We start from the raw sequence: 16,953 nt of genomic DNA on the forward strand, positions 1-16,953 counted from the left end.
GTGTGGGGGGTTGCATTGCGTTACAGACATTCACAGGCCCTCGGACTCGCACTCATGGCTGGGAAAAGAGCTCTGGTGATTCTGGCGAAGGGCGCGGAGGAGATGGAGACGGTGATCCCGGTGGATGTCATGCGCAGAGCGGGGGTCTGTACAGCACTTTGAGCTGTGGACACTTTCGCAAATTCAGTGCCGCTGTGTGCATGTCTGTATGCGACTAGTTATGTGTGTGCGGGGCATATTATGCATTATCTGAATTTCTGCAGTTGTCTTTGTAAAGAGAATTGAGTGATCAGTGTCTGCTGAATGGAGACTGCTCGCATACTGCTGCCAGTCTGTAAATGCCAAAGTTTGCTGCTCTGCAGAACAGAGTCAGCTGGACTCTGACATTACATAATCACAGATTTTAAACGTCGTTTTTGAGAGAACTTTATATTTTTATTTAGCAAGGATGCATAGAGTTGATCAGAAGTGACAGCAAATACATTTGTAATGTTGAAAAAAAAAATGCTGTGTTCTTTTGAATATCCTATTCATCAAAGAATCCTAAGAAATGTTTGCACAAAAACATGAAGCAGGCAGCACAACTGTTTTCAGTATTGATAATAATCAGAAATTATCAGAATAATCAGGAACTTTAATCACTGCACTTTAAGATCTGTTCTCCCTAAATTTCACCAAAATGTCTCCTGCACTACAAGGGGACATAAAACATTGGACCACGTTTATACTAATGTGACTGATGCCTACAAAGTCACACCCCTCCCCCACCCGGGTCAGTCTGACCACCTCTCTTTGTTCCTGCTCCCCATGTATACCCCAGTCATCAAATGTGTGAAACCTACAATAAGGACTGTTAAAATCTGGCTGGAAGGTGCTGACTCCACTCTCCAACATCAATTCCAGCACACAGACTGGAGTGAGTTTGCTGCCCAGGCACACCACAGACTCTCAAATTAACATTGACATTTACACCAACTCTGTCTTGGAGCACATCAACAGATGTGTGGGCAGAGTGACCACACCAACAAAAAATAAAAATTTTCCCCAATCAGAAGCCCTGGATGAACAGAGAGGTTCGCCTCCTGCTCAAAGCAAGAGATGCAGCCTTCAGGTCTGGAGACCGGGAGGCTTACAGCTCAGCCAGAGCCAACCTGAGGAAGGGTATCTGCCAGGCCATCGCACATAAACAGAGGATTGAAGAAACACTTCAATTCTTCAGACCCCCGGCGTATGTGGCAAGGCATACAATCTATCACAGACTACAAACCACCCAACACTGTGCCCCCCTCCAGCACTGCCTCCCTCCCTGACCGAGCTCAATCACTTTTATGCTCGTTTTGATAAAAAATAATAAGGAGATCTCACTCAAAGCTGAGCATCAATCCAGTGAACTGCCCCTCACACTCTCCAAACGGAAGGCAGCTGGACCTGACGGAATACCTGGTCGTGTGCTTAAAGCCTGTGTGGAGCAGCTGGCTGAGGTCTTCACAGACACTTTCAATCTGTCCCTGGGTCCCCACTATCTTCAAACCCTCCACCATCGTACCAGTACCGAAACACTCCACTGCCTCGGTAAACACTTCCGTCCCGTTGCACTCACCCCCATCATTGCCAAGTGCTTTGAAAGGCTGATTGCATCCCATAGCCTTTCTCCCTGCTACACTTAATTTGCTTATCGCTGCAATAGATCAACAGAGGACGCCATCTCAACGGCACTTCACCACTAACCCACCTGGACAGTCAAAACACACATGTATGTTCATTGATTTCATTAATATGTAATCCCTCCCAAATGATCTCCAAGCTCAGGCTTGGAATCAGTTCTGCAACTGGATTCTTGAGAAACAGACCTCAGTCTGTTACATTAGAATAATCTCTCCTTCCACTCCTCCATCATCACCCTGAACACCGGCGTGCCACAGGGCTGCGTACTGAGCCCTCTCCTGTACTCCCTATTCACCCATGACTGCGCTCCTGTTTATGGCTCTTTCACACCATAAGCAAATTTGCAGATGACCTCTGTCAAGGAACGACGATAGATTGAGGTGCAGCACCTGCTGTGTGGTGTGCCACCACAATCTGTAAACACCCAGAAGACAAAGGTCATTGTGGACTTCAGGGACTAGGAGGCACACCACCCATCTACATCAACGGAGCTAAAGCGTGTGTCGAGTTTCAAGTTCCTTGGCATCCACATCTCTGATGCCCATAACACCTCCACCCTGGTCAAAAAGGCAGCCGCCTGATGTCTTACGGATCCTGAAAGTTCCCTGAGTCCCAGGATCCTTGTGGAATTCCTGCTGTAAGACGAGCATACCGCAAACTGCATCTCAGTGTGTACAGCAATTGCTCCGCATCTGACCGCAAAGCTTGGTCTGCTCAAGGATCACCGAGTTAACTTCCATTGAGAACATCTATCAGAAGCGCTGTCTGGGCAGGGCAAGAACTAACCATGGATTTTTCACTCTCCTTCCATCCGGCAGACGACAGTACGCTCTCGGACTAGCAGGCTCAGGAAGAGCTTCTTCCCCTGGCCCTTCTGAACGCCACACCACCAATCTAACCGGCACCTACTGTACTTTATTACTGCACTGGTCCAAAAACTTTACATACATGTATTTGCACTACTCATATTTTGCACTCTGCAACTAAAAAACAGCCTAGTTATCGCACTGTAAACTAGTTGTTACTGTATTCTATAAAAATATAATTGCACTACTTTTTGCATAGACTTTTATAATATTTATCCAATTTTATACCACTGTTCTCACGATGCTGCTGTTCAAATGTGTATGACTCCTCATGCTCTGTTTCATAATGTAGATGCACCTAGTTTATATTCTGTTATATACTCTGCTCAATACTTTATATAGCAAACCCCACTGTACATTCTGCATAGCTTCACTTATTTTGCACTTTTTTATGTATATAAAACACTATATTCTTGCAGTTCTGGTTAAGATGCTAACTGCATTTCATTAGCTCTGTACTTGTACTCTGCATAGAAAGATCATGTGACACTGAAGACTGGAGTAATGATGCTGAAAATTCAGATCACAGGGTTACCGAAAACAGTTTATTTTAAATTATTAAAATATTTCTGATGTTCTGCTTCTGTTTTGTGCCCTACTATACAAATAAGTGACTAAAAAACATGTTGAATAATTATCATATAGCTTTATTACAAAAATGTTACAATATAACGTAATATGTTATGTAATATTTCAATATAATGTGGGCAGTTAAGAAAATAATGACAATTCCTAATCAAATTTGCAATTTCATTGATCTTTTTTCCTCTGTCAAAAACCCGGTGCAGTGCAGCCGTGATGTCATGATCTGCCCAGACTCCAGCCTGGAAGACGCCCGCAAACAGGTTTGGGTTTAACTGGCTTCTCATAAGTTCAGAGTTAACCAGAACTGATTTCTGCTGAATGAAGTTGAGTGCTGTCTCCATCCACTGGCCAAATAATGCATTGCCAATAAAACCATTCAAATTCTTCTAAATAAAAACAGCTTGATTTAAACTAGACTTCTATAAATATTTAGAATTTATCACATCCAAATTCTTGACTGTCATACATAATGAGAACAGTTTGCAGCTTAATGCAGATGAATGTCATTTTCTGACAGGGTCCGTATGATGTTGTGCTTCTGCCTGGAGGTTTGCTTGGAGCTGCAATGTGCATCTTGCATAACATTATGCTGTTTCTCAAATAAATATGCATCTTGCATAACATTAATCATTCTCTCAAATAAAAATAAATAGAAAACATCTTTACGTCATCTGCTGAGATTGCAATGCGCTCGTATTGTGCAAACCGTGCATAATTATGTTCGCCAGTACCGTGATGGCAGTAATTATTATGTGTGTGTGTTGTAGTCTCCCGCTGTGAAAGAGGTGTTGAAAGACCAGGAGGGCAGGAAGGGTCTGATCGCTGCAATCTGTGCAGGTAATCTTCATATCGTGACCTCTGTGCACACATTAACCTTTTTTCTGGATAAACATCATTTCAGCTTTTTCAGTGCTGCTCAGCAAGAGAAGTCATATGTTACCTTTTTCCTCCAGTATAAATTTCCCAGAGGGCCTTTGGTAATTTTATTTTCCCAGTGGGCTTTTGCCCCTGTTTGTACACCTGAACCATCTGGATAATTTCTGGAAGATTTCTTTCTGATGTGTGGCGTATCTATGTCAATAAGATGCTCATGGCTCAATGGATCATAATTATAATTATTACAAATCGGAAATACAAATTATGAGGATAATGAGTTGTAATAATTGCAGGTATTAAGCACGTCCGTCTTCATTTGTGGGTGTATTGAACACAGAGATGTGTGCTATCAGCTTTGCTGTTCAAGGGCTCGTGAAGGATGTGGTGAATGAGGACACTGAGCCCATGTGGCCGTAGAGAGCAGAGGAGAGCGGAAGGCGTCCCAGAAAACGGCAGATGTCCCCACAGGGATCTCTAATGAACAGGAAATTGCTTCTTTTAGTGCAATGGCGTACCTTAAAAACTGAGTCTGTGTATTCAGAATGCATGATCAGATTGTCACAAATAAATTAACATACGCAATTTCTCGGGAAACTACGCTGCCGAACCTGAAATCTACATCCATGACTATTAGCTTTGCATATGCTAAATACTAGTTTACTCCTAAAAGTTGACCAACTAAACTTCTAGCGGCCTTTTAAAATCAATGAAAAACATTGATGACATTTAGGTTTTTTTATAGTTAACTAAAACCATAAAAAAATATATTTTTGTTACATGCAATAAAAAATAACTTTATTTCAGGTAGTTGCCATGACATTCTTTCTCATTTACATTTAGTTTAACTTAACTAAAACTGAAATAAAAATTACTAAAAACTAACTATACACACATATTTAAAATATTAAAAAAACAAAACTATTAATAGTATCTAAGTAATACTTAAATGTCACTGATGACATCTGCTGATCAGGGGTGTATAGATGTATTTTTTGTCCAATAAAGGTCTCTAGAATAGGGATGTCTTCTTTTTCTAATGTGACCTGCCATTGACTAGTCATTAGACGAAGAGAACCATGGTTTTGAAGGGTTATGACTTAATCAAAGGCTAGTGGTAGCAATAATAATAATAATAATATTCAATTCAGTTCAGGTTATTTGTATAGTGCTTTTTACGATACAAATCATTGCAAAGCAACTTCACAGAAAATTTAATTTCTACAATATTTAGTAGTAGCTTATCAGTGATGACTGTCAGTTTATGTGCATACAGCAGAAATGTTCAGAAAATCAATAAAAGACGTAAACAAACAGACGATTAACACTTAACAGCAATTATGCAATCAAACTTATAGAAAAATGTGGTAGTTCTGTATGTTGTCTCAGGGTTAGCATCATCTGAGGTCCTCTAGGGGTTGGCATCATCTCTTCTCAGGTGTTCTGTTAACAATAATACAATTTTATATATATATATATATATATATATATATATATATATATATATATATATATATATATATATATATATATATATATATATATATATATATATATATATATATATATTATATTTTTTAACTTCTGTTTCAATAGAAAATACATGAACACAGTAATGAGAATTAGTTTTATGAGAAGTTATTGTTAAATGTTCTGGAACAAAAGACTGTGATTAGGGCATAAAGGTCCATTATACCTGCCTTTCTTTTATTTCCTTTTGTGGACTGAGCTTTTCACGAGCAAGACCTGTAACAGTAGATGCAAGGATTAGATCGGTCAGCAAACATCCTGCCAGAGAAAGTGTAATCACTAGACGGCACTGGGCGTCTGCCAGGGTGCACAATCAATAGTTAAGAGCTCTCTTTTCATTAATGTTCAGATGAGCTCAGTGCACAGCCAGGGCACTGCCCAACGGTAATGCAGCAAGTCCTCTGTTATTTTTAGACCCCCTATTTTTACTTGCTTCCTTCTTCCAATGCAGATTGCAGAATTAGATGGAAATTGTATACTCAGTTTATTTTAGATAACAATATATTGATGTTTGGCTGATAGCGAAATGATTTACACCATATAAATATCAGTCCCCTTTCCAGGCACTGGCACTGAGTCATGCACTGTAGCAAAGGTTTTATATTAATAGTAACTAGATTTGCAAATTTTTCTGAAGAAATTGTGATTGGAATTTAGACTTGCACAAGGTATCACATCATTTACACACCAAACAGGTCCGTTCAAGAATCACAGGATAAAATTTCTTCACAGTTTCCTGCTTTTAAGAGAAATAAGGTGAAATTGTCTAACTTCATGTAATTTTCTGACCTGCTGCAGGCCCGACAGCACTCTTGGCTCACGGTATCGCATATGGCAGCACAGTTACCACCCATCCAGGTGCCAAGGACAAGATGATGGCTGGTGGTAATGTCTCTAAACATACCTAGTTGTTTTCTCACAAGCCTTTAATGTCAGTGATGGAGACTTGCATACTTGACAGGCATGTCATGGAAAACACCACACAATACACGTCCAACAGAGGGTGATGTAGGTAACAGCACAATAGCTACATTTAAATGAAATCAGTCCAACTGATGAATCCAAACATAGTGTTTACATGAACACTAAATAAATTGATTGAGTCAATGTGCGCGTTTATGCATCACATGCTTCAAATAGGATTTTGCATGAATATACAGAGCTTCCCGCTGTTTGAAGACATGCATACTAGCCTTCCTTTGTTTTAAAAAGCAGACTTCATATTTATCTAGTTTCTGTCCACTTTAGGAGACAATGAGCATTTGAAATTTTGTGCCGTGTTGCTTGTAATTATCAAGCAGTAAAATGCAGCTTCCCCTGCCCAAAACGAGTCTAAAGCAAGGATTGGTGGTGCTTTCGTCCTGCACCATTTCACAGATGATGAGTGGATTTCTGACACTTAAGATTTAACAACAGCAGCTCGTTCCGAGCATCATTCCACCGTTTCTATGTCATTGCACATGCGTAGAACTTTCCAGTCTGATCCGATCAAGAGTTTACATGTCCTATCAACTGGATTAGAAAAGGTTTAACCACCACTAACAATCCAAATTAAACTTCAATCAGATATGGACAAGTCATTCCAGTTGAAGTGGTTACATGTGACTTTTTGTTTTTACGAATGGATTATTAGGGTGCATGTAAACACAACAGTTGGAGAATAAGGTCAAGTAACAGCGTTTGAAATAACTTCTAGCGTTTCGCGTAATGCATACTGTGCACTTTACATGTAAATATGTGCTAGTGCTATGATCAACTAATGTTACTTTTCATTTCTGCATACTGCACTACTGCATATCTCTAGAAATGTTGTAGGTCATTCGGGATTTCTTAATTAATTACATAACTACAAAGCTGTTCGCAGGCCAAAATTTACAATGTATTATTCTTTTTAAACTGGGGAGCTTTTGTGTTTCATTTTGCTGCAGGAGAACAAAAATAAAGATTGCACTTCTCGACTGTGGTGATATCTTTAGTCATATGAATTATTTTGTATTCTTCCCCCAGATCATTATAAATATTCAGAGGCTCGAGTTCAGAAGGATGGTAACGTGATCACCAGCAGAGGGCCAGGAACCAGCTTTGAGTTTGCCTTGACTATAGTGGAGGAGCTCATGGGTGCAGAGGTCGCTGGCCAAGTCAAAGCCCCACTCATCCTGAAAGACTGATCATCAAACTGTGAAGATCTGTGCTGTTTAAAATCCCATTTACAATTGTACTGCTCTGCCAATCTGAAAGGGAGTTGAATTTCCTAGCATGTGATTTTCTGATGTGTAGGAACATGAATATTAAATGAAATTGCTTAAAGATATTTGACGAGAGTTGTTACAGACTGGCAATCGATAACTTAAATGGCTGTTTATGGCTTTCTCTAAGGTCTGCTTCTCAGTTCTCTTGCTTTGCACTTATTAACTTCTGTACCAGAATAAAAAAATAGTGCACTAAACTCATAAAGTCTCTTAATACCTTATACATTAAACATGAATAGATAAATATAAAGCACTTAACAGAAAGCAAAAGAAGCATTATTATTATTGTTATTATTAATGATGATAATAAGAAGATGAAGAAGAATTTTAAATCACCACATAATTTATTCCTTGTTAATGCGCTGGTTTTATTTGAAACATGAAATTTGATCAACAATGTTCAGTGTATGTACAGAACAATAGGAGATGAGACATATCATAAAAATAATTATCCAAAACCAAAAGCCAGAAGGGGAAAAAATGTACATGGTTAAATAATACAAGTATTTTTTGACTTTTTAAAGATTTTTAATTTTATGCCCATCTAAAACAAAATATGGGATTTACAGTCTACCAGAAAATTAATAGTAGCGAGACTTACACACAAATTTGCATTGTGTATAAAAAAATTGCCAAGTGTAGTAAAAAGTTATAATTGAGCTATTATAAATAATAGAAAATAATAGCGTTTAGTCTTATTTTGACTTTTTTTCCTGGGAGGTAACTCGTTCTAAAAACCTTTAACACAAATACATTCACAAAACGCACTGCATAGTTTGAGGATAGAGTATTGAAAAGGTCTGCGTAACTATTGGACGCTTGAAACATATTTCCAGTGACGTACTGCGAGGCCAACCAATCAAACGTCGCTGTCTTGTTGCGGTGCGTCTCAACCAGCCAATAGGAGCGTCCCTGCACAGCGCGAGTGTCTTTTGTAGCGCGTGGCGAGAGTGTGAAAAGCGGCAAAAAAGAAGTCGTTTGCCAGCTGCTTGGTTAACGGTCGTCTGTCATCACACTAAATACAGTTTTGAGGTGAATATCGATAATTATCCTCCTGTAAGGTAAGAATATTATATGTTATACACTGTTCAGCTACTGTTATGCAAGAAATCAATCACTGCTGAAGACTTGTGTCGCTGAGGTAATGCTAAATCGCTGAATATCTCATAAAGTGACGTCGAACTGCCTTTACCGTACAGTTTATAAAGTCCGGAAATGATAAACAAAACTAATTTCTGTTGTATTTTGCTACTCGCTATTATACCTGCTGTTTTAGCTAGTTTATCGTCTCTGGGATTTGATTTTGAGCTTTAATGTGATCTTGACGAAAGGAAACCGTCAGTTCATGATGTACGTTAACATCACAGCATCCAAAGCTCGCAGCATCTTCTCCCATTAGAATAGTATTAATAATAATAAAACATGCCAGAAATGTGTTCTGCATCCTTTAAAGGCGATTTACACTTGGTAAGTAGAGATTGGTTTTGCAGGATATACTCTTCATGACCTTTTAACTTATTTCCCTTGGTTACCATAGTTTACACCAAAACCCCGGTTACTGTTACTAGTGCAAAACATAAATCAATAAATAAATACGTAACCCCATAGTGTTTATATATATATATATATATATGTATGTATGTATGTATGTGTATGTGTGTATATATATATGTGTGTGTGTGTGTGGGTCAAAGACGAAAAAGTGTTTAAGCATAAAAAAAGTGTAATACTGCTTTAAACTGTTGTAGTTTTTCCCCCCAAAAAATGCAAAAAGTTTTCTGTTTTATTTAATTGCAATTTTGTTTTTGTTTTTCTGAGCAAAAAAATAAATATCATACATTTTCCCCTGATTTACAGAAGACACCCAGTAAAATGTCATTCAGTGTAACAATCTTGTCAGGCATATTTACAACAACAATCAATTTATGACATATTAAAAGTCTAATTACTTTCACCCCAAATACTAATGAGTTGTAATTTTATATTTTTAACATTTGCCACTATCCTAGGTTTTGCCCATTCATCAGTAAGTATTTTTTACTAATTTAAAACACAATAAAATTTAGTATGCTCCATTATTCTTTTAGATATTTTAATATGTACACGTCAGAATAAGCATGTTGTTTGAATTTTTGCATAAATACTTTTAAACACTGAATGACAATGTAACATTATTTCAACCAAATTTAACATTTTATTCTCCAAAAACTTATTTGGAACCTTAAAAGTAGACATTTTACTTACATTTAATGTGCTTTCTATGGACACAAAATCACTTTTGTCCATTTCTTTTGATGTGGACATCTTAACGTCTTTGACCCATATATATATATATATATATATATATATATATATATATATATATATATATATATATATATATATATATATATATATATATATGTATGTATATGTGTGTGTGTATATGTATATGAATATATATTATATATATATATATATATATATATATATATATATATATATATATATATATATTCATATACATATACACACACACATAATATATATTTATATATATATAAATAATTATAATAGTATGTATGTATGTATGTATGTATGTATGTGTGTATTAATAATAATAATAATTATTATTATTATTATTTATTTATTTATTTGTTTTTGATGACATTGGGTCATACCAAGTTCAGCAGTTGCATAAAAATAATGTTCTTAACTTTGTCAAATTGCTGGATATGGCCACATCCTGTTTGCAGTGGTTGCAAATGAATGAGTTCTGGTCATTTTATCTCTGCAGGTTGCTGACAGTGTACAGTGGCTTGAAGGAATTGTTCACCCAAATATGAAAATTTACTAAAAACCCTCAGGCTTTCCAAGATGTAGATGAGTTTGTTGTCATGGGCTCAGATTTGGAGATATGTATCATTACATCACTTGCTCCTCACTAGTGAATTCTGAATGGGTGCTGTCAGAATGAGTCCAAACAGCTGATAAAAACATCACAACCATCCATCAATTAACATCTTGTGAAGCAAAAAGCTGCGTGTATGTAAGAAACAAATATATCATTACGACATTTTAGCTTTAAACCTTTATGAGTCCAAAATATGAGTCCATAATCTATAATATTGCTTCCTCCAGTGAAAAAGTCCATCCCCTGTTTTCCTCTCTCATCAAAATCTACTGACACATTTGTTTACAACTCTTTTGTACTGTTTTCTCTTGTAAACATTGCTTGATCTGCACATATTTCTCTCCTGATTCAGAGAACATGACCTTTTCACTGGAGAAAGCAATATAATGGATAGATGATTCATAATTTAGTCGTAAGCAACTTTAGCTTCACAAGACATTAATTGATGGACTGGAGTGGTGTGGATTACTTGTGGATTATTGTGATGTTTTTATCAGCTGTTTGGACTCTCATTCTGACGGCACCCATTCACTGCAGAGGATCCATTGGTGAGCAAGTGATGCAATGCTACATCTGATGAAGAAACTCCTCTGTATCTTGGATGGTCAGATGGTAAATTATTAGTAAATTTTCATTTTGGAGTGAACTCCTTTTAAGTGTCTCACAAAACGAAGAGTGGGCAAATGTTATTTAACCTTTGTTGCTATAGTAGGTGATAGAATGCTGTGTAAAGTTGCTAGAATATGTATTTTCAGTACTCCTCTCTTTAATGGACAAAAGTTTAATATGTACAGCTTTCACTATGAACCGTTTGGCTGACTTCCTTTGGCCATCTGAGAAATGCACTTGCTTTGTCAAGAAGTTGGCTTCCACTGTTTTTCACACTTCAAATGGGCTGCAGTTATTTGAGAACGCCCCTCAAGGCACGTGTGAATGTGCTTTTCAACTCGAGTGCAGGAACAGGAAGGTGAAGTAAAATGGCAAGAGTTCTCCTCACAGGCTGCATGCAAGCATATTTTGATTTTTTTCTGCTGCAGCGCTGCAAACCAGTATATAAATAGAAACCACTGTCTTACTCATCTTTTAACAAGCTGCATTTGGGACTAGAGTACTGCTAGGAGTCATTCAAACAAAAGAGTAACATTGGTGGTATCATTGTGCTTGTGATGTGCACAAAAACTTATTTGACTGTCGTTTAAATGGAAGTTTTGTATCCAACTAGTCGACTAGTCTAAAAGCAAGAAACCCCCAAAAGATGGTAAGAAAAAAAAAAAAACTGTGCGTGCATGTATATAATAGCCTACATTTGAAATACTTATTCTATGAATCACATTGTCAGATCCCTCAATGATTTCTGCTAAAAATAGGTTACAATTATGCCGTAGCCTACGCTTGCCTCGCACTATCATCATTTAATTTTAGGCGGTCGTTAAAAAAAAATAAAAATAGAAGAGCGCACACTCAACCTCAGCCAATGCTTATTTATTAAAATCAGCTGAGGAAATGCAGAACAATGGAAAATCAATCAATAGCCTGTTAGAATCCTTCATCTTCATATAACGTTAGCCAACATATTAAAACACAAGTCAAAAAGAATAGGAAGTTTTATCAAGGAATAGCATTAAAACGCCTTTTAAAAACCTACTTCATCATGTAGCCTATATCATCTAAAAACAAAACAAATAATAAAAAGAAAAACAGGACCTGAGGCGATTAACAATTCCTGCACTTGAAAAAATGTGCTCTGCGGGAACTGAAGTCGCAGGCACGCTGAGATAATAAAAAAGCAAGCCAACAGAATTTTGGAAAGCGCCTTGACATCCCGCACCACCACCGAAGTGGGTCTTCGTTAGAGGAATAGACGGCGTGGACGGGATCGCAGTGAATGATGTGATTGACATTAGCTGGCTAGCTCTAAGCTAACGCCTATGTGCCTGTATTGAATATGATTACGCATCACTCCAGTATAGAGCTGAAACAACTAATCGATTTAATCGATTAAAATCGATTATTAAAATAGTTGTCAACTAATTTAGTAATCGATTCGTTGCTAAATAATTTTTATTTGCCGTAAGCGGCTCATTTCGTGCATATTTTAAATCTGCGGTGACCAAAGTGTGGCAGTAATGAGCCACCGGAGGTTTTACTCAGCCAGTACAGCAGGAGAAGTAGCGACTAGCCAATAGCTGGCCTCGTTTTATGTCACGTGCTTCCCGCACAGCGTCTCTGCACTCTGCAGCATTCAGCGTGATGGGTGAGGCAGGCGGCAGTGGAAGTAAGCTCGAGAAAGAAAAAGAAAAAAGCGGAAGATAAAACTATTCGGACGAAGTCATCCAAAATGTGGGAGCACTTTACTTTGAGCCTTCAAAAAAGAAGAGTAACCTGTAAACTGCGGCAGGAAACATATCCTCTAAAAAGAGAGCAAGCCTAACTGTTAAGCCCTGAACATTTGGACATGTTGACCTTTTTGCACTGCAATGCAAAGTTTTTCTCAAATAATGAGTGAATAGTGTTCTGCCTCATTTCCCACAGGTAGTCGAATTCCTGTCAGTTCAGGCATAAGCGGTTTTGTTAACATTTTATCGCTTTATTACATTTTTGAATTTTGCACTGTTATAAGGACCACTACATATTTAAATCCGATGAAAATCACAGTGTGCAGACTTTTATTTGTGCAGATTCTGCAGTACAATGTTGTTTGCAAATGTTTAGTCGTAAAAAGCTGATAACATTGCTTTTTAACAATTAACATTTAAAGCTTTGTCGTTTACCAGTTCGTAATTCAGTCTTGCAGCCTAATTATGACTGACTGAGAGAGGTTAATGTTTAAATGTATTTGAAATGCACCTTTTTTTCTAAGTATTCACTGCCCTTTTTCACACAGCAGGTTTTTTGTGTGTGTCCAATTTTTTTTCTGGACAACCTTCTGATGGATTTTACTTTAAATTTTATTTTAAAATGTGAGTTCCATTCAGGTTTCATGCCATTGGCACTTTATTCGAAGGATTGTTTACAGTTTCACAGCATAAGCTATAAAGCTGTTTCCCAGGTATAAGCTGTGTTTACAGGAAAAAAATAAAAATAATAAAATGCAATTTACTGCAATTTTATTCTGTTTTATTCTTATTCTAAGTGAAAATATGTTCTGAAAGATTCCTTAATAAGCTTTGTTCGGGATGTTAAACTACTTTAGGAGCCCTAAGGACTGCCATGGTGAAAACATTATTTGAAATCTCCTTGTGAAATTTGCTAGAGTATGTATGGGTCAGTGTTTTGATTGCAGAAGAGTTCGACAAAGGATAACTAACACATAATAAAACACAACTCCAGGTATGTTTTTGATGAGGATATGACAATGCAAAATGGTTAAAATCTCTAAAAAGTCTATGTTGAATGATAAAGACCCTTTGTTAATAATTTACTTTGGGGAAAAAAAATGGGCAAAACTAAAATATAAGTACATAAACCGATTCATCGATTAATCGTAAAAATAATCGACCGATTAATCGATTATCAAAATAATCGTTAGTTGCAGCCCTACTCCAGTAGAGTTATTGTAAGCCAATTTGACATTGATGAAAATTTTGTCATCGTTTACACACCCATAAGTTGTTCTAAACCTGTAATAATTTCTTTCTTCTGTTTAACATAAAAGAAAATACTTTAAATAATGTGGGTAACCAAACAGTTTCTGGTCCCCAATGACTTATTTTTTTTATTTTTTATTTTTTTAACCTTACCGTGGAAGTTACAGCCATCAGCCATTTTGTTGAGACACGTTCTTCAAAGTATCTTCTTTTGTGTTCAACAGAAGAAAGAACTTTATGCAGGTTTAGAACAACCTGGGTAGATTATGACTAATTTCATGTTTGTGTGAACCATACCATTAAAGTTACAGACACATCCGTGCTTCTAAACGTATAGGCCTATTGTTTTATTAACATTAGGATAGTCTGTTAATATTATATTCCATACATTATCAGTGCTTGGTAGACATTATATTTTTAGACATGATTAGACAGATAAATTAATATATTTTAATTAATGTTAGTTATGTTTTGAAGTTATATAAGTTTAAAATTCTTAACATACATCTGTTTTAATTATTTTTTTCAATTTTTTATTATTTTTAAAAGTACTTCATTACTTATGTTGGGATATGTAAATGTAAGTTGCAAGTCAGTAAACTGATTAATTAATAAGGGGGAAAAAGCTAGATCAAGAATCATTCTGGAATTGGATCATGACTTCCAGAATCTGAATCGGATCGGATCGTGAGGTGACTAAAGATTCCCACCCCTAGTAATGCAATGCTAGAGTTGCTGCAATCCCCAAAGCTACGGCTAAACATCTCATACTAATGCATGTGCTAATATAATCTGTGTGGAAAATAAGATTATCTAAAGTGCAGAAGCTAAAATGATGGAAAGGTAGTACCCTTGGATAAAGTCTATTTTAATAAGGGTTTTGTGTTTAAAAAGTATGAAATGCTTTAAAAACTTTATCCCCCCTTTTCTTCTTCTGCATCCTACTAGCATCCTGTTCTTGGAGAAGATTACTAATGATGAAAAAAGTAAATGTGTGTGTGTGTGTGTGTGTGTGTGTACACAACCACACATATATAGCAAATATGCATGGGCCGGCATGAGATTTTGACGGTATGATAACCTTGAGCAATATCACGGTTTCACGATATCACGGTATTGTAGTTACAGCTGTAAGATGTGATATTTTTAAATGTTTTTAAAAAAAAAAAATTCCACTGAACACAATATAATTTCTGAGCAATATACAGAATAATTGGAACAGTAGTATTTGTTTATTTTTTCTCTGATTTGTTTCTGAAATATTAGTTGAATTGTGGGCTGTCCTGCAGCTTTTGATGTGGGTGGTTGATTTGCTGCTAGAGCTACTGCTGCCCTAATTTCATATACATGGTTTGATTTAATAATAACCCGGTTTGATTTAATAATAACCCAATTTGATGCAAAAACAGAATGTTCTGAGACTAGCTTTGTGAAATAATACTACATGCCTGAATGAAACAAACAGCAGACGGGCTGAATGAGATGCAGATTCACTCTCTGACGGCAGGTGGCGCTTATGGAACAGCAGATACAGCGTTTCCTTGGTTACCGCTGTAAACAGAGCAGTGCTGCACTGAAACACTGCTTTCATGTGAATTATACAGAGACGAGATGAAAAGAAAATATCATCTAAACTTTTCCACAATCAGTTCCCCTCAGAAACATTCATTTAAACCCCCAAATCATTATTTAGGATTTCTTTTCAATAGTTTGTGCATCATGAACAGTGAGTGATCTGCCTGCTACAGTATTTATCTCTGTGCGTTCATCTTCAGCATATCTGGCCTCTGTTAACAGACATTTACAGAATTGGCATTTTCAGATAAATGACATTTTGGAAAATTATTGCAATGCAGCGCAGTTTGTGCAAGTCCAGAAAAGAGATGAGCTGAAATAAAACAAAAACCGTCCGGTTGCCGATTGCGTAAGTTCCAGGGGAAGCTCCTTCGGCCGTCATACACACACGTGACTGACTGCTTGCACCAACAGTAGGAGAAGGGTCATGTTACTCTCTACACTTTAAATAGAATATAAAGTATGTGTAAATTAAACAGGTTTTTATACATTATTTACTAATCAACAGGCAAAGTTTTAGGCCAGTAGCAATATTAAAATATCATTTACATTTTACTATAATTCATACAACTATTTTGCCCATATAACTAAAGTTGCGCGGATGGGGAAATGTGTCATCTCTAATCAATATTAACCTATAATATAATAGGCTAAAAAGACAACCAAATCCTGATGACATAAAGACATGTCCCACTGTACATGATTTCCCACAGTAAAGGATGTATATTCGATTATGGAAGCTGAATGCAAATGCTGTTTGATGTTGTCCTGTAAGAGAAGCCCACTGTATTTCATCACACACCTGCCATGTGTCCTTTGACTCAGCAGATGTATCACCAAACCATACTGCTGAAGAAATGCTTGGAAAGTAAGGGTGTAGCGATTCTTGATTCTCCAAACTCGTTTTTTCGATGCATCGATTACAAACCCTGACGATGCATGTGCATCGATCTTGAAACATGATTTTTGAATCGTGAATCGCCAAATTTGGAAAGTAATCGATTTAAAACGCTAAGAATCGAATAAATCGTGATTTCTATAGTGATTCAATGCTTTCAAAATATATACACATTAAATTACTACAAGCACGAATTAATGAAGACCTTGAACAGTGTTCGTGCCTCACATCT

General features: G+C 36.7%; 2 protein-coding genes across 5 annotated transcripts in view; both read left to right on the plus strand.

Annotated features, from left to right (window-relative positions):
- Positions 1–54: 54 nt before the first annotated feature.
- LOC109081294 (Parkinson disease protein 7 homolog) lies at positions 55–7,965 on the plus strand. Its single transcript, XM_042766983.1, has 6 exons — positions 55–148; positions 3,243–3,376; positions 3,634–3,678; positions 3,884–3,953; positions 6,318–6,404; positions 7,527–7,965. Exons 1-6 carry the CDS (start codon positions 55–57, stop codon positions 7,685–7,687), a joined length of 591 nt encoding a protein of 196 aa, XP_042622917.1. The 3' UTR covers positions 7,688–7,965.
- Positions 7,966–8,684: 719 nt separating this feature from the next.
- Positions 8,685–16,953, plus strand: part of LOC109068999 (voltage-gated potassium channel subunit beta-2) — a 111,717-nt gene continuing 103,448 nt past the window's right edge. For all 4 annotated transcript variants that reach the window (XM_042766863.1, XM_042766861.1, XM_042766858.1 and 1 more), the window contains exon 1: positions 8,685–8,829. The gene's annotated coding sequence lies outside the window, so the exon portion shown is untranslated. The remainder of the gene's footprint in view (positions 8,830–16,953) is intronic.

The sequence above is a fragment of the Cyprinus carpio genome, chromosome A11, assembly GCF_018340385.1.
Source record: "Cyprinus carpio isolate SPL01 chromosome A11, ASM1834038v1, whole genome shotgun sequence".
Lineage (NCBI taxonomy): Eukaryota > Metazoa > Chordata > Actinopteri > Cypriniformes > Cyprinidae > Cyprinus > Cyprinus carpio.